Here is a 25,050-nt window from a genome sequence, read left to right on the forward strand (position 1 = left end):
TATTTATTAAGGAGATCAATGATCATTTCAGGTTCTTCAAGGACCATTTCTAATTTTATATCGGATCGGTACAATATCGGTTATCGGTATCAGTAAATTTTATATCGGTACTTTATCGGTATCGGCCAAAATTTCATATCGGCCCATCCCTAATTTTTATATTGATGTAACTGCATCTTTTCATCAAACTAAAAATAAATTTCTGATGAAGGAAACATGTTTCCTGAAATGCTTTTAAGCTTGTAACAGCCGTAAGCTACATGAGAAATAAATAAATATATGACAGAAAATATGTTTCAAGTTAAAACTGGTTTCGAAGACCCAGTGCAACCTCTTGCATCAACAGCGTAACCCCTATATCTTCGTCGAGAATCGGAACGAAATCCCCTAAAAAGTATATTTCCCCCCACCCCCGGCGACACGACGACAGTGTGCTTCCCAAATGTACAGTTCAATATGTGCCCAGTTGCTCTTTTGGCCCCGTAATTTCCGTAATATGCCCCACAAAGCGGTGTTATTCTTTTCTACTACGGCCTTTTTTTATGTCTTCAAAATTTCCCTGTTCCCATTTCTCCTTTTCTGCCGTTAAAATGTTATTATAAGCCTTTCTACTCGATATATAGTTGTTTCTGGTTTCCATGCTATTTACGTGAAACTGAAAAAGGGGAAAGCGGCAGGACTTTACTCCATTGGGGCAGAATTTTTCAGACAACGAAACTGACATTCATATGGTGGAAGCACAAATCAAATTAATGGACAAGATTTTTAAAGAGAGGTACTTTCCGAAGGACTGGGCAAGCTCCATAATCTGTCCTATTTATAAAGGAAAAGGGGACAGAAATGACACAAACAATTTCAGGGGCATTTCTTTATTACCTATATGGAGTAAAATTTACACACACATCTTAAACCGTAGGATCCAGAAATGGACAGAAATATTCGACAAAATCTCACCACTACAAGTGGGCTTCAGGAAAGGGTACAGCAAGGTAGACAACATATTCATATTACAAACACTAGTACAGAGGAAAATAAAACAGAAGCGAGGGAAATTATACGCATGTTTCATTGATTTTGAAAAAGCTTTCGATTAAGTTCATAGGGAAATTTTGTGGGGAAAATTGTATGAGAAGGGAATGTCCGCACGCATGATCAGAGCACTGCAAGCAATATATGCGAGGGTCGAATTCGGAGTAAGATGTGAAGGAAACCAAGTCTCGGCACTACAGCCTTCGCTCAGGGGACTCAAACAAGGATGCATCCTATCACCAGTGCTATTTTCACTGTTCATAGATTGGGTAGCGCATGAAATTAAAATGGACAAGGATTCTATCCCATGTATAGGAGTGCAAAGTAAACCAGTCCTTATGTATGCAGACGACATAGTTATCTTGTCCAAGGCAATAGAGGATCTTCAAAGGGGCATAGATAGCATATATGAGGGGTGCATCAAATATAAAATGAAGGTAAACATTAAAAAAACAAAAATCATTGCTTTCAAAAATGGCTACATATTTAGCAGACAGGAGACATGGACATACGGGGGGGATTTAATCGAGCGGGTTAAAAACTTCACATACCTGGGGGCAACACTCTCCATGACAGGGGGTTGGCCACATAAGGGCAAGAAAAACTAAAACAAAATTTGCAATAGAACAAGTCATAAGGACAACAATAAGGCACCTCAAATGCCTTTCCCGCTCATTCAAAACCTCTATTCATCAATAGTATTAGGTACATTAAACTATGGAATAGAACTGTGGGGGTTAAGGGGGACAACACAATAATTGGCATACAAACAGAATTTTATAAGAGAGTAATCGGCGTAAGCAGAGGCACGGCCAACTGTGGGATTCTCAAGGAATTGGGCCTGAACAGAGACGCGGTACAAGCACGGATGAGGGTTGTTAAATATTGGATGCGATTATCACAAGAGGGCCAAACTATGCTGAGGGGACAATGTTTGGAAATTCAGACAAGGGAGGAAAACGTTTACAGCTGGGGTATGGAAGTGAAAAATATCTTATACAATAGCGGAATGGGTTGGGTATGGGAAGAGGGAGGGGCATCTCAACAGAAAATCAAATCAGAGACAGGTTACTCGACATAGACACACAAGAAATAATAGCAGACTTCCAAACAAAGACCTCAATCAGGGAACAGCTAAGAGTAAGAGAATGGAGGAAAGCAAAATATATCCAGGTTGCGGGAAAAAATGAAAGAGGCATGCTGGCATGGTTCAGATTAGGGGGATGGAAACAACTAAGAACGAGAAACGAAGCAGGAGAAACGATATGTCCTTTGTGCGAGGGGGAGGAGACGGACAAGTATATCCTACTGAACTGCCCTTCTACACGTGACCTAAGGGACAAATGGATGAAAAACTTAACAGGTAGGGAGGTGATAGAAGTGGTAGAGGACAAAATAATAAAATAAAGGAAGCGGGGCAAGAAGTGGGGAAATACCTGGGAGAAGTAAGAGAACGGCGGGAGAAAGCTATTAGAGAAGGCAACGAAATGAGTGATCATGCTTCAGCCGAGCCATCTTTATAGTGTAAGTGTGTGTAAAGTAAAATGTATGCGTTTTTGGTGAGAGTGCAGGAAAAGAGAAGTGGGGCGAGGAAGAAAGACTGGAAGAAGAACTGCCGAGGGAGGGGAAGAATGTGTATATAGGGGACAAAGTATGCCGTCCATCGACTTCCAGTTTTATAATATCATATAAATTGACCATGTTCTAATTACCATAAGCAATCACCAAAGGAAAAGAGGAATATTAAAGTATTTTTTTTCTGATAACTTCCGGTTTTCCAGAATCATGTCACTTGCCATGCTCTAATTCCCATAAGCTACCATCAAACTGAATTTCACTCCTCTATCTGAAGAAATAACATATTTTAATATGCCGTCCATCAACTTTCTGTTTTTCAGAATCATATTGATTTGTCATACTCTAATCCCGTAAGCTACCTTGAAACCAAATTTCACTCTATCTTAAGAAATAACATTTTTCAATATGGCGTCCATCAACTTCCAGTTTTCCAGAATCATGTTGATTTGCCACGCTCTAATTCCCATAAGTTAACATCAAACCGAATCTCACTCCTCTATCTTAAGAAATAACATTTTTCGATATGGCGTCCATCAAGTTTTGGTTTTCCAGAATCATGCTGATTTGCAATGCTCTAATTTCCATAAGCTACCATCAAACCGAATTTCACTCCTATATCTTAAGAAAAAACATTTTTCAATATGGCGTCCATCAACTTTCGGATCACCAGAATCATGTTGATTTGACATGCTCTAATTCGCATAAGCTACCATCAAACCAAATTTCACTGCTCTATCTTAGGAATTAACGTATTTCAATATGGCGACCATCAACTCCCGGTTTTCAAGAATCATATTATTTGCCATGCTCTAATTCCCATAAGCTACCACCAAACAGAATTTCACTCCTCTGTCTTAGGAAATAATATTTTGCAATATGGTGTTCACCAATTTCCAGTTTCCCAGAATCATGTTGATTTGCCATGCTCTAATTCCCATAAGGTACCGTCAAACCGAGTTTCAATTCTCTATCTTGAGAAATTACATTTTTCAATATGGCATCCATCAACTTCTGATTTTCCGAAATCATGTTGATTTGCCATGCTCTAATTCCCATAAGTTAACATCAAACCGAATTTCACTTCTCTATCTTAAGAATTAACGTTTTTCAATGTGGCGATCATCAACCTGCAGTTTTCCACAATCGTGTTGATTTGCCATGCTCTAATTCCCATAAGCTACCATCAAGCCGAATTTCACTCCCTTATATTAAGAAATAACATTTTTCAATATGGCATCCATCAACTTCCGGTTTTGCGGAAACATGTTGATTTGCCATGCTCTAATTAGCATAAGCTACCGTCAAACCGAGTTTCAATTCTCTATTTTAGAAAGTAACATTTTTCAATATGGCGTCCATCAACTTCTGGTTTTCCACAATCATGTTGATTTTTTGTGCTCTAATTCCCATAAGCTACCATCAAGCCGAATTTCCCTTCTCTATCTTAAAAATTACATTTTTCAATATGGCGTCCGTCATCTTCCAGTTTTCCACAATCATGTTGATTTTGCGTGTTCTAATTAGCATAAGCTACCATCAAACCGAATTTCACTTCTCGATCTTAGAAAGTAACATTTCTCAATATGGTGTCCATCAACTTCCGGTTTTCCACAATCATGTTGATTTCTCGTGTTCTAATTAGCATAAGCTACCATCAAACCGAATTTCACTTCTGTATTTATATTAAATCTAATGGTGCCTACCTATTAACAGGTTGCCAGAAGGACTAATATCCAGCTTCTGCGCAGGTTGTTGTAATTAGTATATTATACATGAGCTTGTTAAAACTAATGGTTTCTATTGTTAATAGTTTGCCAGAATGACGGTCTTCAAAATTTTTGCATAGCTGATACCATTATTAACAAATTAATAAAAGATAAACTAGATAGTATTTATACATATTTTTCTGATAAATAATTATCCAGAAAGATCAGAAATTACTTTCTTTTCTAAAGTTATTATAATTAGTTTTTAAACAAAGAAGTGTAATTTTATCGGTATTCCATTTGCTGCTGCAGAATTTTGATTGACAGTAAACTTAATTCGGATACGCTCAGTATGTGTTATGGTACGTACCGTAACCTCCTGTTACAAATGTTACCCGCTTCATCCATTTCTATCCACGTACCGGTATTTTAATAACAAGCGCTGGTCATAGTGCTTCAGTACCGGTTACCAACCTGTGGTTCCATTTTGTACCCGGTAGCCACCGTTCCGGTGCAGTATGTACCCGAGAGCCGTTCCACTCAGAACCTGAAGCAAATGGGTCGTTGAGTAATAAAGGTAAAAGGTAAAGTGTTCCCCTGTGCATAGCACAACGCCATGAAGGCGTATAGGGGGTGTGGGGGTAATTAGGTGTACCATTCGTTGAGTAATGGTACACCTAATTTACCCAGGTTGTAGGTAGGTCTAATCTGTTCGGTACTGTCTGGAACGCCAATGCCATTGTAATGCATATTGATAGTTCCGTTCGTAACTTGACAGCGTTACAAGTTGGGTTACGTTACAGGTCCCTGGTTAAATAAAGACCATTCTATTCTATTCTATTCTATTATAAGTAATTTAGATGCTTGTACATTCCTTTGCCTATGTCACAATCAACATCTATTCCTGGATGTCACATTTTTACCCCATAGTTCTATTGTTTCTTAAAATTCCTAATAAGTCAGAAAGTCAATTGAACTAACATTTATTACAGGTGAATTCATTTTTGCACACTTAAGAGAGAATATATGGACCAATTACCCTCTCATGGCTGTTTCATGTGATTGTAAAGTAAACCTAAAAGGTAGAAATCAATATTATTATTTGTTAACCCTTTCAGCACTGATTTTTTTTTTGTTTCATAAAAAAAAAATTCACCATAATTAAAAACTTGTTTTTTGGGGTAAGGAAACACAAAATGATGAAATTTTAGTTCAAAGTATTATATTTCATGAACTACAAGACGTGCACTTTTGTGTACAACAGGTCTCAATGGAAATTCTTTGTAGTAGTATTCTGAGTTGGTTTTTATATGTATTACGAGGATCACTATTTATATTTTGAGCCTAACAATGAAAAAACAGGAATTTGGCATTCAAAACTGATTTATTGTTTTTCGAAGTATTCTCCTTTATGGTCAATACACTTTTGCATTCGTTCGAACCATTTGTCAAAGCAGTTTTTCCAATCTTCTTGAGACACCTCCATAATATGTTTTTTCAACGCATCAACAGCATCTTCCGCCGACGAAAATCGTTGTCCACGCAATTTATTCTTGACATTTGGGAACAAGAAGAAGTCATTGGGTGCCAAATCAGGACTGTACGGTGGATGACCCATCAATTCGATTTTTTGATTGTTCATAAAGTCGGTTGTTAGACGAGATGTGTGACAGCTGGCATTGTCTTGATGAAGAATGATCCGACGGCGTTTGTTTGTTTTCCGTATTTGACCAAAGACCTCTGGCAAACAAATTGTTGTGTACCATTCAGAGTTGACCGTTCTACGTTCCTCTAAAGGCACAGTTGCCACATGACCAGTTTTCCCGAAAAAACAGACGACCATTTGTTTCGATGTGCTTCGAGCGCGAACAACTTTTGTTGGATTGGGTTCATATTGAAACACCCATACAGTCGACTGCTGTTTACGTTCCGGCTCATATGCATATATCCATGATTCGTCACCTGTTACAATCTTATATACGTCTTTTGAAGCACCACGGTTGTATTTATTGAGCATTTGTTTGCACCAATTGACGCGAGCTTCTTTTTGAGTTTTTGTCAAATTGTGTGGGATCCAACGAGAACATACCTTTCTCACAGCTAAATGATCATGTAATATTTTATATATGCTGGTGGAACTAATGCCTATGGTTGCCTCAATCTCACAGTATGTCACATGACGATCTTGCAGTATTAGGTTTTGCACAGCATCAATGTTTTCTTGAACAACAACTGATTTTGGACGACCTTCGCGAATCTCGCCGGTGAGCGAATGGCGGCCACGATTAAATTCGTTATACCAGCGTTTCACAGTGGCAAAGGATGGGGCTTCATCGCCAAATGTGGAAGTAAGTTGATCGATGCACTCTTGTCTTGATAATCGACGTCGAAAATCGTAAAATATCATCGCACGAAAATGTTCACGAGTTAATTCCATTTTATTGTTGTCGCGCAATCTCAAAGGCAACATAAACAACACAAATCAAGCTATTGACAAAACATTTGAAGTACGTTATGGTCAATAATGCCAGACGATTCCGTGCAAACGTCAAATCGCGCCTAACTTCAATCAGTGTTGCCAAGGCTCAAAATATAAATAGTGGCCCTCGTATAAGCCATGCAATATAGTTTGTATTTTTGCGAATAATGTTTATCCCTATGTGGTCCATCCAGATCAACTTCATCGTAATTACCCAATTCACTGTCTTTCAATATAGCTTCATACAGAGCATCTTCATCAATGTCTGATAAATTGCCATTTCCCAAGCAGTTCAAGAGGTACTTTCCTTCTTTTTCAGAAAGGTTTTTGGTTTATCACGATGTTTTTTGTTTTTCATTGATTGATTGAGTTGGTGTTTTTAAGTCCACTTTATGCACAGTAAGGCTAATCGGGACTGGACCTACAATTTAAAGTGGGATCTGAACCACTATGTGCCTCTTCCGGATATCGAACCTGGGACCCCTCAATTACAAGGCGACGATGCTTCCACTTTGCCATCGGGGAGGCACGATGTTTTTTGTCATGTGAAGGGCCTGAAATATAAGAAAATATATGTAATTTACTTATTTTGTTCCTTACACAGTTTCAGATACAAATTAGGGTTAAAGTTTACTGCAGGGTGTCCTCTTGACCTAACAAATTGGAATAAAAATACAGTTACTTTATAAGTAAAATTTAACCCTCATTAGTATCCAAATGTATTTTATTTATAATTTATTTTATATCCAGTTGAAAAATGGGGTGGCCTAATCGGTAGGGCATCTAAAACATGGGAGACCCAGGTTCAATTCCCGCGGTGGTTGATCTAAGGTTGGAATTTTTCTGGCTTTGACCCTGCATAAGTGGCTTTGGTGTTCACCCAGTCTCAAATGAATGGGTATCTGGTGGCAACCCTGGGGAATAAAGGCAGCCGGAGCATGGTACTGATCACATCACCTTCAAAATAGCTGAGATCAAGAATGTGTTGGGCCCAAACCCCACATCCTTTAAATGTGTCTTCATGCACGGTGAACTTTACCTTTATCTTACGAGTAGAGAAATATAAAATGAATATTCTCCGTGCACTTTTATCTTCCTATATTTTATATTTTTACTTTTAGACAATATGCAAAGTAGTAATAGACTCCCACGCAGTAAGAATAGGATAATTTAATAGTCAGTTTTATGCCCAACATGTCAACAATCCCAATTTACAAAGTAATATCTGATAATATATCCCTTCTTGTGGGTTGGTATTGTGTATATGTGGCCATATTCCTTTGAATCGAAAATGTCAAACACAAAATCCAATCAAATTAGTGTTTACTGGGTTTTACTAGCACTCGGCAATATAAGTGCACACAAGACATCTCTAAAGACCTGATGTGCACAATTGTGTATGTCAACAAATACTGTGCGAGTACACATACCAGAAACAATGAAACTGAAAACTATGTAAAGATTCTAAAAATATGAATATTAGCAAAATAGAAATTAGAATATACACATATTATATTGCATAAATAAATTATTTTCATAATAATAAATGAGGACTTACCAGGAGTAGCACCTGCCATGTCTGCAACCTCTCACAATTTATATTATCTAACTTCAAACATGAGGTGGCGGCACCTGCCAGGTTCCAAAACAAGTTCTAAACACTGCTTCAGAAGTCATCAATCAACCGCCGGCATCGTAGTTGTAAGAGGGTGGCAGCAAAAAAAAATATTCCAATGACGTACACATATGTAACAGTCAGGGCCGAAAGGGTTAATAATGCAACAAAAGGTTTCCAAAGCCTTTCTCTCCTACAACATCCAACTAGTGTACAAACAAAATGCCAAAATAGCTGACAGATTGAATAGACACAAACAGTACTCCCCTCCCCCACCTCCTTGACAACCCAGGTGTGTGTAATGCAGAGTGCAAGTGCAAGGCTCATTACGTCAGCAGGTCCATCAGAACAAACAATGAGAGAATCCAGCAGCACCTAACAGACACAAAAAAGGCCGAATCCATGAACATGTCACACACACAGCGCACACACTCATAAGACACTAAAATCAAGAAAACACATGCCATCATGCACTTCCAACGAAAACTGAACATCAATAGTGGACAAGCACACCAAACATGGATTCCACTACTGCAGCAATTAACACTGAAGAATGGCAGATGACATGGGTGCAGGCAGATGGGTAACAACAGCGCACCTAGTGGCAATCAAGGAACTAAAAACAGAACCACACCAAGCAATACTGCAACAAGTTCTAACGAGGCACAGGCCACCGAAATTAGTAGAACAACTAAAAATAGCTTCGCGGGAAAACGTGAGTACTAAGTTTCTCTGTAATAATTTATAAGTGTGTCTCGCATTTCCCATAAGTATGAACAGGAATTACAAATTTATGAATGATATGGCATATCCAAATATGGCAAAATTTGAGTATTTATGTAGTTTTTCACCACTTCATAAAATTAAAAATCTAGATTTATCAGGTACTGAACACTGAAGAAAACAATATTGGAAACAACAAAAGACCCACATCTTGCTTGATATGACATGGAATGTCCTACATGTACTAACTTACCAGTATCTTGCGATACAAATGGCCTATATTGTCATCATCAAAAGGGAGGAAACCACATAGCAGAGCGTAGAGGAGAACTCCTAAACTCCAAATGTCAGCTTCTGAACCTGAAATTAGGATGAAATGGAGTGAATCAGTGACATCCAGTAATTTCATTATTGTGTTTAACATGTTACAACATATTTTCTAAAATATATCCACAAATTGAAGTTGATAAATAATTGTCAAGACATCAAACTTTTACTGGAAAGGCTGTGTATACTGGATGCAAATCATTCTGTAGTGAAGTTTTCCCAATAGCCCATTTCATTTCCTTAATCCTGTATTAATGTTATGTTAAAAAGTACATGAAATTATTTGTTAAATGTACAGACATTGACTCTGGATTGATCTGACTTGATCAAAGATGAAGGACATAGAAAACCTGACTGCAACATCAAACTTTAATCAATAGTGTAAATGTAGGATTTACCAAATCAAACAACCACAGATTTTGTAATAACAACAATAATAGAGGGGTCTGGTAAATCAGGCCCCTTGATTTCAATAGTACTAGTATGGTGGAATTATACAAGTGCTTCATCCTCCATGGACACTATGTGGTAAAGTGATTTTTGCATCTAACTAGATGAATCAAAAATGCAAAATCCATGTACCATCTTTAATACAAGCAACTATGAGAAAATAAATATATAACTTCTGTTTTCCTGCAAAGAAGATGCTTTTCATCTGCTCACAAAGACAGGTCTGCACTGCTTCCTCCATGTTTTCTCTTGCTCTCCAGTTTGTAATGATGGACCCATGTCTCATCACCATTACTCTCCAAAACACCAAGATGTCAGAATAATGTAACCTCCTGTTCCTTACGTTCCTCACTGTTGGAATTCCAACAGTGTCACACTTTTTAATATTCCATGGCAAATGCAGATCCACAGGTGATATACATATATGAAGCCAATTCGGATACTGTTATCTGTTGGTCTTCACTGATCAAGGTACCAGAACTGTTGATATGGGCTTCAACTTGTTCTTCCATCTTTCAACTTTTCTACTAAACTGTTTGTTGATTCATGGTATTTGCAAGTTTATACTGAGCCAACATCATACTAAAAGAATACACACAAGGTTTTTTTTTTTCTGCTCTCCTGGCTGCCACTTGGCTACTGGCCAAGCTCAGTGAAAGTGAAAAAATGTATAAATGTGAGAAAATTTATATAAAATGTAACATATTATATGTTTGTGGAAAGAGAAAGTGTTACAGATTTTTGAAAAAAAAATGTTAAATTCTAACACACTTAACAACATATTCTCTAAGATTTGTTTGGAAAACAGCAACCACCCTTACCTACGTAGAATTTTCAGTGAAAAATGGCAGGCTTAACAAGGAGTCGAACCCAGGTCTCTGGCATATCGTGCAATTGCCTTACCACAGCTTCTAAACCGACCTGGCTTTGCCTGATTTTTCGCTGCCACTGTTTTACCTGTGTCTAATCGTCTCCGCTAGTGCTACCACAACGGAATCTGTTGCCTTTGAAACACTGTAGACGTCTATGTTGCCTGATTCCTCCCAGCGTAAAGATGTTAATTAGTTAAATTAAAGGCAAAAGATTCCGTTGCGGTAGCACTAGCAGAGACGATTCCACACACGTAAAACAGCTGCAGGAAAAGAATCAGGTGAAGACTGTAGAGCAATGGCATGGTATGCCAGAGACCCAGGTTCAAGTCCTGGTCAAGCATCCATTTTTCACTGAAAATTCTATATGCCTAATTTAACGAATTAACCATGCTCATCTCCAGGGGAGAACTCAATATTCTAAGTCTTGTCCAGAAAGAGTTAAGCATAATGATTTTTCTAAATTAAAGTGAAGTGTTCCCCTGTAGTTTTCACCATGCCATGAAGGCATATAGGGGGGTGTGGAGTTAGGGCCCCACACTACCTTGATCAAGGCCGAAGATGAGGGTGATGTGATCAGCACCATGCCCATGGCTGCCTTTACCCCCAGTTTCCTCCAGGTACCCACTTTATGCAATGCTGGGTGGGTGCCGGAGCCACTTGAACAGGTGAAAAAAATCCCGGTTCTCCCCTGCTGGGGATCGAACCTGGGCCTCTCGCATGGTAGTAAGATGCCCTAATGACTGAGCTACTGGGGCTCCATATAATGATTTTTCTACATTTATTTATTAATATAAAGGGAAAAAACAATGTAGGTAGTACAAGCTTATGTATAATGCTGGTGTTGGAACTATGGAAGTCAGAAAGGTGTTGAAATCAGCTGGATATTTTGGATCTATCAGTTCTAGGATTTTGTACAGTAGAACTAGGTTAAACCACTCAAGGTTTGCATGGTATAGTGTCAAGAGTTCAGAATATCTCATGCTACAACATGTCATGTCACCATGAAGCAAATGCAAACATTCTGAATTAGATGTAGGAGTCTAGCTTACTAGTGACTGACACCAGAATAAATGATCTCACAGTGATCAATGATTGGAAAAGCATGGGACTGAATTAATTTAGTTTTTATGCAATCAGGGAAGTTTATGAGCCAGTAAAGAGAGTGCAAAGCATCAAAGGTTCTTCTACACACTGAGTTTAATTAAATGCAAATGTTTAGTTGATCATGAGACTGAGAATGATATCAGCATGTTGGAGAATTATTGTTATTGAAATTGGGGTACAGCCCAGGCAGATCCCCACAAGATGCTCACAGCACCTGCAATTAAATCCACGCAAGCTACTGGTAAGTCACAATCACAAGTATTGCAATCCCTGGTTAATGTGATTTGTTCATTCTACTTCCAACTGATTACAGAGAAAAAGATTCATTGGTGACAAAAAAGTATCATTTCATATTTTCCCTGCAGTGCTCAAACTAGATGTTTTGGCATAAAAAGTGTAGTTTAAGATTCATCAAAATGTAACCATCCAAAATTTGTGTGTTATACAATGAATAATATTTTTAAGGATTGATAGAATCAACTTTGTGGGAATTTAAGTGAAATGCAAGAAAGAAAAATAACATTTCAAGGATGTTGTATAAATTCACATTATTACCCACTATTCATTCATAATGTACAGGGTGATTCATAATTCCCTCTTGGGTTTCGAAAGATTATGGTACAGAACAAGGACTATAACACATGCAGCAAAAAGGTACATATCAGTACACAAAGAATCTCTCCAAGATTGCACTAATAATAGGCCCCTCACATAATTGTAAATTAGCTGTTGGTGGCAGTATAATGCAGTTAATGAAAACATGTCATGCACTGGTGAACACAAAGTAATTCTAATTCTTACAATTTGCTAAATGTGAGCAGGTTGGGATGGTACATTGGAGATTTCATATGAAATATCGAACAGAAGCAACTACAGATAAGACAATTTGTGCATGGCATAAATTTAATGAGACTTGCTGCCTGTGCGATGGAAAATCAACAGACCGGGCAGGACTGTTGGCTGAGACCGTAAACCTTGTACGAGAATCATTTGCCAGGAGCCTTAAGAAGTCAGCACTTTGCAATTGGGAATTGCAGATGTCACAGCACGTGTGCCGTATTCTACACAAAGGTCTCCATGTGAAACCATACCAGTTGCAGCGCAGGCACTGAGTTCCCCGGATCACAATCATAGTTTCTAGTCCTGTGTGGAAGAGAAACGAGAGGAAGATAGTGATTTTCAGTGACGAGGCCATGTTTCATGTCTGGAAAGGTGAACCGTCACAATGTATGCATATGGGGCACGAAAAATCCTCATGAGGTGGTGTAACACATTCGTGATTCTCCTAAAGTGAATGTGTTTTGTGTAGTTCCCTCGTCAAAAGTACATGGGCCATTTTCTTTTGCAGAACCAACTGTTACAGATGCAGTGTACCTAGACATGTTGCAACAGTGGCTAATGCCACAATTACAGGTAGATGCAAGGACTTCACCTTTCACTTGTCACGAGCATGTTTCAGCTCATTAAATGTTAAGTCTTCATCAGGTCCTTGCTTCTTGTCCTAATTAATAAAACGGTGATTCACATGCACATGTGAAAAATTGGATTACACACATCGGATCATGCTCTCACACACACTAAATTATTAATGTACTGTGTTGTTGACTGTGAGATATGTGTGGAGCTCCTGCTGTATCCTGTATCCTGTTACTAGTCTTCCACCCCTGTTATTGTCTTGGGTGTTCCTTTCTCCTTATTACGGTACTGCTAGTTTCACTGATGTATTCCTTATGACATGTTTCACATTCAAATCTATAGACCCCAGGTTTTCTCCACATCGACAAGTGTTCATAGTTAAAAGTGTTAGAATTTGTATGTGTTTCAACAAATCCACCAATGTATGCTTATTTCTTTGTGTGTGTGAATTCATGACAAGCAAGAGCATGGAGCATAAAATTGCAAAAAGAGTCCTGTTAACATCAGACTTAGTTTCCTCATTATTACTCATCTGATGATGACTGAAAAGTTGAAATATTGGGCAAAAATCAAATATGTGTCACAAATATAAATAAAACAAAAAAGTAAGTCTTGAAGCTTTCCTGGTGACGTATGATGAAAAGATTCTCTCGGGCTATCGACCAGGTCAGTTATGGAAAAGATTCCAAGCTTCAATATAGAAGTGAAGATGAGAGTGATGTTAGCTCTCGAAAGCTTGGAATCTTTTCCACAACTGACCTGGTCGATAGCTCCGAGAGAATATTTTCATCATTTCACCAATAAAACAATTTGCAATTACGTGTAACACATACCTAAGTATGCCTTCCCTGAAACAAGTTCAGGTGCTGCATATGCTGGTGATCCACAGCACGTGTCTAATTGAGATTCCATTCCTCCCCTAGGATTAGCACATAATCCAAAATCTATAAGCTTTAATTGTTGATTTTCTCCCAATAGAAGATTCTCCTAAAAGCAAATACCATATTTAAATTAGCATACACAGAGATCCTGAGATAAAATAGCTAATACAAATTTAAGTGCACATCATGTTTTCAAAGTGTGTAGACTGACCTTAAATGACATACTGTATATCTTTGAATCTAAGGTGTTTTTTTTTTTTTCAGATATCAGATTTCGATGATGAAAATTTTGGTGCACCTTGGATCCGAATATATGCAGTGGAACCCCGATTTTACATTTTTCCGCATTATACAGGGTGAGGCAAAAAGATGTTAACAATAAATGGGTGTTTAATCACTTTCAATTACAAGCATGGATTTGGTTACAGGGTTTCAATTTGGCACCCATCCCTATCAATGCACTCATTGAGTCTGTTCATTGTTGTTTGTAAGGCCTTCTGGGCCATTTGGGCAGGAATTCCAGCGATGACGTGAGTGATGCGGTGTTTCAGGTCATCTAGGTTGCGAGGTTTGCTGGCGTAGACCCGATCCTTGACTATGCCCCCACAGCGTCAGGTCGACTGAACGTGCTGGCCATGGGAGAGGACCACCTCTACCAATCCAGCGTTTACCGAACGTGTCGTTCAGGTAATCCCGAACCAGCAGACTGTAATGGGCAGGGGCGCCGTCTTGCTGAAAGTACCCTCGCTGGAGAATGGCAAGTGGTACCTCCATGAACGTGCCGAGCATGGCAAGGTAATTCTCTCCCCTGACGGTCTGTTCTTCAAAAAGGAACGGTCCAATCACTCCAAATTTGCTCACGGCACACCAAACGTTCACCTTAGGGGAATCCCGCATGTGCTCTCGAACTTCCTTCGGGTGCTCAGTCGCCTATATGATACAGTTGTGCTTGTTCACACGACCGCTGATGTGGAATGTTGCTTCGTCAGAAAACATGAACAGAATGTCAGGCTCAAAGTTTACCATTTCGAATATTTAGTCTCCCATACAGCGTTAACATCTTTTTGCCTCACCCTGTACATTCAATTCTCATGGTCCCAGTAGATTAAAATGCTCTAAAATTTTCCTGGATTTTACATTTTCCCCACATTTTAAGCTCTTTCAACTTGCTCTTCTGAAAATAATAAAAATCTAGGTTTCACTGCATGTACACTATACCACGATATTAGTGTAATATAGAATACCATTAAAATGTTTCCCTTAAAATATGTTGTTTCAACAATTCAAAATTTCACAAGAAATATGTCTACTACTTTTAGCAGTGAAGTATGAAGTGGAGCCAAAGGAAGAAGTTTATTCTTGTGTTCTTTCTAGTAAAGAGATGGTCAATGAGTCAGCTTTTGTATAGTGCACATGAAACGGACATTAAATGGAGAAACAGAAGTGTCACTAACATGATGCAGCATGTAAATGTAAAGTTATTTTCTGTGCTGAGGAATTTGGAAATGGTGAAGCTTGTCAACGTTATACTGTCAGTGGAGTGTCAATTCATTGTAGGAGAGGTTATCAGCCAGCAGTTACAAGTAGTGAGTCTAGCAATGATAAATCAATCGAGTTCACATGAGTAATTATTTTCAAATCACAATATTTATTGCCTTGTAGAAGCCACACTTAAGCAACGCTCTTTTTCATGTGCTTCTTATTCCTCTGTACGATCAGCAGGAAGGAGCTACTCTAGCAGCTTTTTGGACCGCCTGTCCAGTTTCAGGTAAAGACTGCCACTGAAAGGAAAACATTTCTATTTTTCTTTCCTAACCCCTCAGCTTGAACCCACCGGCTGCTGCAAAATGTTGAAAGGTTGCAACAAATATCAATATTTACACCACAAATTTAATTGAAAAACTAACTACACACACATTTAATTGAAAAACTAACTATCTATGTATTTCTGTGTGTAGAAATAGGGAGAGGGGGAGAATGTATGTTGTATTAAAAATTTCCCACAATCAGTTGGTACCCCAAGTTTCAAGGTCACCAGACGTTGCTGTAAACAACCAAGAAGTACAGCTAGCTAGCTATTCCTTTGGAGACTGACAGGCCACAAGCTACACCAAAGTGACAAATAAAATGCACAAACTACAGACCAAGGCGATATTATGCACTTTATTGAGAAACAACTAACTCTGAATGGCACAAGCTACATTTACTAAGATATCACGGTACTAAAAATTATCAATTTCTGAGATGTGAAGGTTCAGACCATTGGATGATTTGACATGGAATGGCCCTGTAGCAGCTTCTTTATATACCAGGAGTTTCCAAACTTTTTCGTTTCATGGCACCCTTAGTGTTTCAAGAATTTTCTGCGGCACCCAAGTCAGAATATAGGCCTATCTAACGCTTTCAATGCTCAGTTAGTATGGTTAGGTTGCTTAATTTAAGTTAAAAAAAATAAACACATATTTCAAATTCAGAAATATTTTATATGTAAAAAGTACTAAATAAGCACATATTTGAAATAAGTGTCATTTCAGTGAAAATACTGGAATATTTTGCAGCACCCCTGTAAGCCTCAAGCACCGCGACACATATTTGTGAACCACTGTTATGTACATTCCTTTTATTTTTTTTATTTCATTCATGTAGTGTTTTACAATTTTTCTGTATAATCATGTACTGTACTATATTTTTCCTTTATGATATTAGGTGGTATATCAGCATTTATTGAACCTTGCACAAGAATAAAGTTGACAATAAGTAAAACTATCAACAGGGAGCTCATTACATACAGAAAACTAATAATGGTGGTGCACACATATAATGTGGCTGGTAGGTGTGTGCATCATCATACTTAATTAAGTTCAGAAATTAAGATATTAACAAGTAGAGAAAAACTGAATAAATAAAATACTCACAGGTTTCAAATCTCTATGGGCATAACCTAAACTATGTACATATGCAACAGCAGATACTATTTGCCGGAAAAAAGCTCGAGATTCACTTTCACTCAATCTGTCCCTTTCAACTGAAAAAAAATAAAGTATATTAGTTTGTGACTTATAGTGTATTTTATCATTTACTGTATCAGGAAATTACTTTCATCTTAAGAAACATAAATCCCATAATAACTGATAATTACAATCACTGTGACATCTACTTATTGCTTTGTTAATTAACCCTTCATAAACAAGATCTCATTTCATTAAAACTTATGAGCTGATTACAAGGTAAGAAGTGTGTTTTAAAATGTTTAAAGGTAGAAGGTTTAAAGATTTATGAATGGAGAATCTGTCCTTTCACAAAGTTCATTCTTCCATGGATAGGTGGCAAGTGCTAATTGACATTATCCTTTCTCATTTCACAATGTTGGCATGTGGTGTAAGTTATACTGTACCTGATATAAATATCAATTTATTACAAAAAAGAAGAACTCAATTGCAGTTGGTTTGATAAGTCACTTAGTAATAGAGCTGGGAAAAGAAACTTTAATAATAAGTTTCCATGTGGCAAATGGATAACAATCATGCTTTAGTGCAGCAGTTATAGGTTCAATTCTCTGGAGGGAAACTTCAGTTTCTGTGTTCGCTCAGCATCATGAGGACAATTTGGGAACTACTGAAATAGCCAAAGCTAGAAAATAGTGAAATGGAACTCTGACCACCAATGAAAAACAGCTTGGCAGGCCTTGGTCCTTAAATATCCCAGGGGCATTTGTAATCCTGTGGGTTTTTGAATTAAGGGAAGAAATGACTACCGGTGATATGTTGCTAATGTGATACACAATCATGTACTACCAGGCGTCCTGTGTGATGTCACTTCATGCTCCAAGGAAATCAATCATAAATCCTTTAAAAGTAGTTTTTAACAATTTTGTATACAGACATTTTTTGTTCAAAATTGAAAAAGGAACAAAAAAAGATTCTTACAGTCTTTTTCATATGTCGCACTGTTATGAAGATATATCAAGTGAAACTATTTTGTACCCTTTTTGTAAGGATTCCAAGCAATATTTTACACTTTACTTGTGATTTGGCATATAAAGGGAAGGAATTACTGCCTGTTATATGTTGCTAATGCATGCGATTGTGACACATGGTCTATGTGACGTCATAAATCTAAAATGGCTGCTGCTTCTGACATTAATAAAGAAAATCTATTATAACTCCTATGCGAGTGATTTTGACCATTCGTAAGCTACTTGGTTTTGGCCTGTCTTAATTTGTAGGCACGTAATCATTTATTAGCAGGTGTTTTGCTGCTAATAAACAAACATGACATCAGAAATCCAAGATGACCACCATGGCGAATCTGTCAATAAAATACAATCCATCTCCTGGTTTAGATTACGTTTAGGATTTATCATTTAGTGAAAAAAAAAAAAAATATACCAGTTCAGTACATCGCAATGACTGAGCTCAACATCTCAACATTTCCAATTTTTGCAACTACAGCGAATCAAATTTAAGACAGTCACTGGAGTGCACGGTAGTGTGGACAAGGCAGGAAAACCTTCTTGCCATCCTCATTTTCTTCTTCTTTCCATCCCATCTATTAGGTTGGGTAGTTTTTGGTGTAACTTGCCTGCACTTTTTTTTACTCCAGCACTTGATAAAATAAAAAATTATAATGAAAGGTGTAAGGATTCCTCTGTTTGGAGCCTTGAATGTTCATTTTCGTGGAGTCACAGTCGTAGTTTGCCAATATCTGCAAGCCCTTGAACACGAAAACAAAGAATTGAAAGTTTTAGGTGGAATGATAATAATAAAATAGAAGAAATAAGCTCCAGCTAGATTCTTCTTAATTTTTCGCGAACTGGCTACAATATCAGTACACCAAAAACATGGTGGAAATAAAACCGACCCGATCAAAAAGACACAACCAGCTATCTACCTCAAAATTAAAAGAACAATAGAACGATCTCAAGCCAGCATATACAGGCATGAACTATTACACCAATCCCATCCTGTATGATGGAAAAGAACTCACGCAAGGGCAGTTTTCGGTAAATACATTAAAAATGGAAGCATTTCAGTCCGAACAATACTGATGACCTCATTAATCAACAATGAACCAATTTTGGGAAAGTGGTAGCAAGTGGGGTTGAACCTTCGTAAGTGTTCTTGGAAAACAGTCAAGGCTAAGTTATCAGACATTATTATACAGTTTAAAGCTGATCGTTTTTGTTTAAAACTGTGAACAATAAATAAATAGATGGAAAATCTCTTCACATATCTGCCAGCTCTGTCTCTGGATTCGGATCATCGCATTGGCCCAATCTATCCTTGTCTTGCAGGAAGAGGTTTTGAACTGGGCTCGATCCTTCCGCACCCCCAGAAGAAGGTGCCGACCATTGCATTGCACGATCTAACACGAAAGTTGTTACTGCCATGTCCACGCCACCTTGTGTTCAAGATACTGTGTTAAAGCAGATTCACTGTGGTTATAAAAAGACAAAATAATCTTTAGATGCCGAGCTCAGATGTACTGAACTGTATCTTTGTGGTGGCAATGAAGATAAGTGTGAAAACAATGGCTTACAGGACAGTGAATCAGATGATGATAGTGACGAGGAATTTGAGTAAAGTGGCTGTATTGATGGCCTGATTGTTCCTAAATATTGAGAAATATTATAATTTACTGTAACTTTTTAAGGAAATTACTGTATGCACTTACAAAAGTATCACATAATTGAATGAACAACGAAAGCAATTGTGCTACTAAAATTACATAAAAGAAGCTGAAGTCAGAGGTGACAATCCTCTACTGTTGTACCATAAGAGTAATATACGAGTTATAATAATCTTTTTTTCATTTTTAACAGAAACTGTTTGAGAAAAAATTAACAATGCAATCTAAACCAGGAGATGGATAGTATTTTATTGACAGATATGCCACGGTGGCCATCTTGGATTTCTGACGTCACGTTTGTTTATTAGCAACAAAATGCCTGGTAATAAACGATTGCATGCCTACAAATTAAGACATGCCCCATACCCACATCTTCCCTTCATGTTCATGCCAAAACCAAGTAGCTTAGGAATGGTCAAAATCACTTGTAAAGGAGATATGACAGATTTTCTTTGTTAATGTCAGAAGCAGCAGCCATTTTAGATTTATGATGTCACATAGACCATGTGCAACAATTGCAGGCATTAGCAACATATAACGGGCAGTAATTCCCTTCCCTTTATATGCCAAATCTTAAGTAAAGTGTAAAATGTTACTTAGAATCCTTACAAAAAGGATACAAAATAAACATGTCTGTATACAAAATTTTTAAAAACAACTTTTAAAGAATCGATTTCCTATGTTAGAGCATGAAGCATCAACCATCTTGGATTTATGACATCACACAGGCCATTTGACACAATTGCATACAAAACACCTGGTAGTACATGAATGTGTACCACATTAGCAATGTATCACCGGTAGTCATTTCTTCCCTTCATCCAAAAACACACGGACTACGGAATGTTGACATATGCCCCTGGACTATAAAGGACTGTTATGCCTTTACTAACAGGACAGGGCAGAAGGTGAGATAATTGAATACTTTCCGTTTGTTTCCAGAAGCACACTCTCCTTTGGAAAACTGATTTTTTTTACTGAAATAGCCGAGAACAAGAGCAAGATTTGGCAATGCCAAGTTGACCACTGACTGCATTACCTTTAGTAAGGCATACGAGGTGTACATCTTGAACTCTGGCAAATATTATATTACACTCTGATGCACGAAACTGTCCTATGCTTTGTTATGAAACACATTTATTCAATATTTAATAAGATGAATAAACTAACTCAAATCTGCTTCAACAAAATATGTAACAAACAGTATAGTGCTAGCCTTCAAAGTGTCACCAGTTCGGTATCTTTGACACAACCTCAGAGGAAGCCGACCGGACATGTATCTGGTTTCGAGCCACCACCTGTTCTTCTGTAAAGCGCTGTTGTCACTTTTGCCTGCAGTGTTTATACATCCATTCATTCACTGCAACGTTTTACTCCCATGGTCTTTATATTGTATAAAAAAAATAGCAAAACACAATAACATTAACTAGCAAAGATAACGCAACCGCAACCTCGCGTTCAGTAATCTCTAATCTTATTTACTCCACATGGAGCTGACAGGATATGGACAGTTCTTGGCTGGACACTATTGGTGGGAAAGGTTTCAGGGGAGGATTTACTGGACCTGATATATGGTTGTAAGGGCGAAAACTGATCTTTCGGAACTTTCTTTGAAGTAAAGTGAGGTTGCTTTGAAGACGAGCACTATACTGGATTCTCTTTTTTAATTCGCTGAATTTGATGATACCACAGACAATTGTGAAATGTTACCTATTGTAACAAAAAAGAATGTGCCACTTACAATATCACAAGGATGATAAAATTGATATTGCACATTTGCACTAGTTTGATTCATTTGGCCCACTCTTATGCTAAGGACAGGAAACATGCACAATTATATCCTGATAAATGAACATAATATTATAAACAAAAATACAAATGAACAATAAGATTTGTAAGACTTTCCTTACCTATGTAATCAAAAAGTTCTCCACCAGGGCAATATTCAAGTACCATAAAAATGTGTGTATCTGTTTCTAAAACCTGAAACAAGCTGCAAATATTCTGATGATTCAGAAGTTTCATAGCTGCTATTTCTAGTCGAACTCTTGGAAGATCCTCCTAAAATAAGAAATGCTAAAATGAAACATAAAATACATTCTCACATGTTAATCAACATCAGTACTTTCTTTAATATAACTTTAATAGTCACTCTTTGGAAACTACGTAGGACATTACACTCGCAGAAAACTTTATTCTCTGACGAAAAGAAAAATGTGAAAGCTGCATCTTCAAAGTAAAATGACACTGCACGAGTAATCCTCCCTTTTTTAAAAACAAGTTTTTACTTCAAGGGGACATTATCTGATAGAATTTTGGACATAGCATGTATGTTTCAACATAGTCTCATTCATGTAAGAACTAGTATAAACACTCCCTAGTATTTTAAATCGTGCTTATCGATGGAACACTCATGAATGTTATTCCACATGGATACCTTCGTGAAAATTTAAAAACAAACAAAAAAAAAACAGGCCATGTACAAACACCAAAAGCAACTAAAATGCCTGAAATGTATTTGAAAAAGTTCAGGCACGAAACAGTTGCAAAATAGATGTTGTGTTCTATGCTTCGAAAGGAAAACAGCCAAAGTAAGAAATGTAAAGTGATTCATTGGATTATTTCATTTAATTTACTTCGTTTTTCTGCCACTTTTGGCTAATCGTGAAGATGGGTATGAGAGATAACAAGATGAAATTGAAATTGATGAAGGGACACACAAAAAAAAAGCCCAGGCTGGTATTCGAACCCCAGACTCCTGACATCATAGTGCAATGTGCTAACCACTCTGCCACAGAGGTCAGCAAAATGTAGAGTGAATGTGCTTGTTACAGGGGAGGAATGGAGAAGGCATGACATGTAAAAGTTAGGGAAGTCCCCATGTACATTACAGAAGGAAAGTGCACATAAAGCATCTCAGACAGTACATTTCCAAGAATGGTAACAGCACATACATGCAATATCCATATAAAATGGAACACACATGAAGCAGTTGCTTGAATAACCGGTTTGGTAGCAAACCATCACTATGACTGCAACAAGGATATCACCTTAGAGTAAATATAATAGGGATGGGACCGATTAATCGATAGTCTATTGGTATCGCAGATATAGGCATATCGGTATATCGGTAAAATTACCGATTATTTTACCGATCCAATATACTGATAAATATCTGATCATTTAGTGCAAAATTCTGTTATTTTGTTGTAATTTTTATGGATATTCTCCATGCCCTACTTTCTAAAAAAAGTAAATGTCTAAATATGGAATTTCCTTTGCACTGCAGTCACCTTGAAACACACATTTATTAACGAAGTCAATGAACCTGTCAGGTTCTTCAAGGACCATTTCTAATTTTATATCGGATCGGTAGAATATTGGTTATCGGTATCGGTAAATTTTATATCGGTACTTTATCAGTTATCGGCCAAAATTTCATATCGGCCCATCACTAAAATATAATATTCCAAGTTTTATGTTCAGTTAATGTTTACAACTCTCACTAGACTAGTACACTGCAAAGATATGGAACTCATGTTTAACATAACATAATGAACATAGTGAACAGTGAATCAAAAATTGACCGAGTTTGAAGAAATTAATGAAAGTGTTCTGACTGACTTCATTGAATACAGCGAATCATGGAGGTACAAGGGACAGAGGGGCTCACCAGGGTCATTTGAACTACTCCCTGGACAAGAGGAAAGTTGTTTCCTAACTCAGTATTAAGAAGGTCTCAGGCCAATTCCCACTAGACTTGGTGATTTGAATCATCTATAAGTCATGGCATGTTGCTAAAATTTCACTCCATTCCATTTTTTTATATATAGTTATTGATAGATATGCTTAGTTGGAATTAAATACATCAAACACCGTGGCATTTTACGACATACATGAAAATTCTGTACGAGAAATTGGAGGGAGATAGTGAAGTGAGCCTCTGTTTGTTGGAGAGAAACCATATTAATTATATGCAAAGTGGAATTAAAGTGTTATGGTGGTGACAGCCCTCGCTTGAGAAACTTGGTGGGGGAGGGGGTACAGGGATCAAATGACCTCCTCGGAAGGCCTTAAAGAGATGAAATATTTTCTTTTTCCTTTTTCTTTCTTCCCAGAATAACAGGGTGAAATTTATACATTGTATCCCACAATAATGGAAGTTTAAGGAAGAAGAAGAAATTCGAAATTTGAAAAATTCGACGCATCCTTGTGGCCACCACAATAGACCAAAGTGAGTGAAAAATGTAGTATGTAGCAGTTATAAATTTCTACGACCATGCAAAGTTGTGTTGAAATTAGGCTCATACTTCTCGGGGGGAAAAATCAGTAAATTTCTTTGAATAGGCTTGAATTAGTGGGTCATGTAATTTAAGTTTAGTGTTCTTAGCATCTAGGTGTTTCGAGTAGGTTAAACTAGTTATGCTTGTTGCTGAAATGGATCCAGTTTGATGCTGTTGCAGACATTCAGAGTATCTCAACTCTATTCTCGTCAAAGACTTCCAGAAGTGTTTTGATAAGCTGCATGAACTTTGTATTCAGTGTACTGAAACACAAGGAATGTATTTTGAATAATATCCACCCCAAAGTATCATTGCATGTGAGATTCCTGTTTTCTCATCCTAGTCGGGGAAATTATGACACACACTGTGTAATAGTGTCATTTTTCTGCCACCTTTGGCTAATTGTATCAATTAAGATGAGTGGTAATATCTATGGCCAGGCTGGGTCTCAAACTCGGTAACCTCGATAACGAGTTCCAAAAGTAGACCACTTTCGAGCGAGCTGAGTGTGTGTATGCATATCTACACACAAACATACTCCAACTCTGTTTTTTTTTCTTCTGGTGATCAGAGGAGTACGCTGTGCCAGCACGATTTTACATACTGAGAAATTGATGTATATCATATTGTCATAGTATATAACTAGATACAATGAAATACCTGTATGTTTTGGTTCTTTCTTTCAGTGTGCTGTGTTTTTTATCCTCTCTTCTTTGCCCAGTACTTCTTTAATATTATCTGCAGTGTGTCGACAGGCAGAGGGTAGTGCAGCAGCATAGTTTTGTCTCAAGTGTTTACTAATAAAAGAATTATTATATTGTTATACAACAGAGGAGTAATTGTGCTACATTCTGTTTAACATATTAGTGTTTTGGCAATTTGTATACTCATTGTTTACTGTTATTTTGTGAGACAGGGTGCATCCTGATCAGGGTTGGCATTCTGCCTGTTTTTGTTTT

General features: G+C 37.5%; 1 protein-coding gene across 3 annotated transcripts in view; it reads right to left on the bottom strand.

Annotated features, from left to right (window-relative positions):
- Window positions 1-25,050, bottom strand: part of LOC145994951 (maternal embryonic leucine zipper kinase-like) — a 325,396-nt gene that overhangs the window by 248,714 nt on the left and 51,632 nt on the right. For all 3 annotated transcript variants that reach the window (XM_083131477.1, XM_083131478.1, XM_083131479.1), the window contains exons 3-6: window positions 21,719-21,869; window positions 17,096-17,205; window positions 14,133-14,286; window positions 9,384-9,490 (exon numbers count right to left, since the gene is read on the bottom strand). In XM_083131477.1, coding sequence (XP_082987603.1) covers window positions 9,384-9,490; window positions 14,133-14,286; window positions 17,096-17,205; window positions 21,719-21,869 — 522 coding nt within the window. The remainder of the gene's footprint in view (window positions 1-9,383; window positions 9,491-14,132; window positions 14,287-17,095; window positions 17,206-21,718; window positions 21,870-25,050) is intronic.

Source organism: Lepisma saccharinum, chromosome 11 (genome assembly GCF_977018435.1).
Source record: "Lepisma saccharinum chromosome 11, izLepSacc3.1, whole genome shotgun sequence".
NCBI lineage: Eukaryota > Metazoa > Arthropoda > Insecta > Zygentoma > Lepismatidae > Lepisma > Lepisma saccharinum.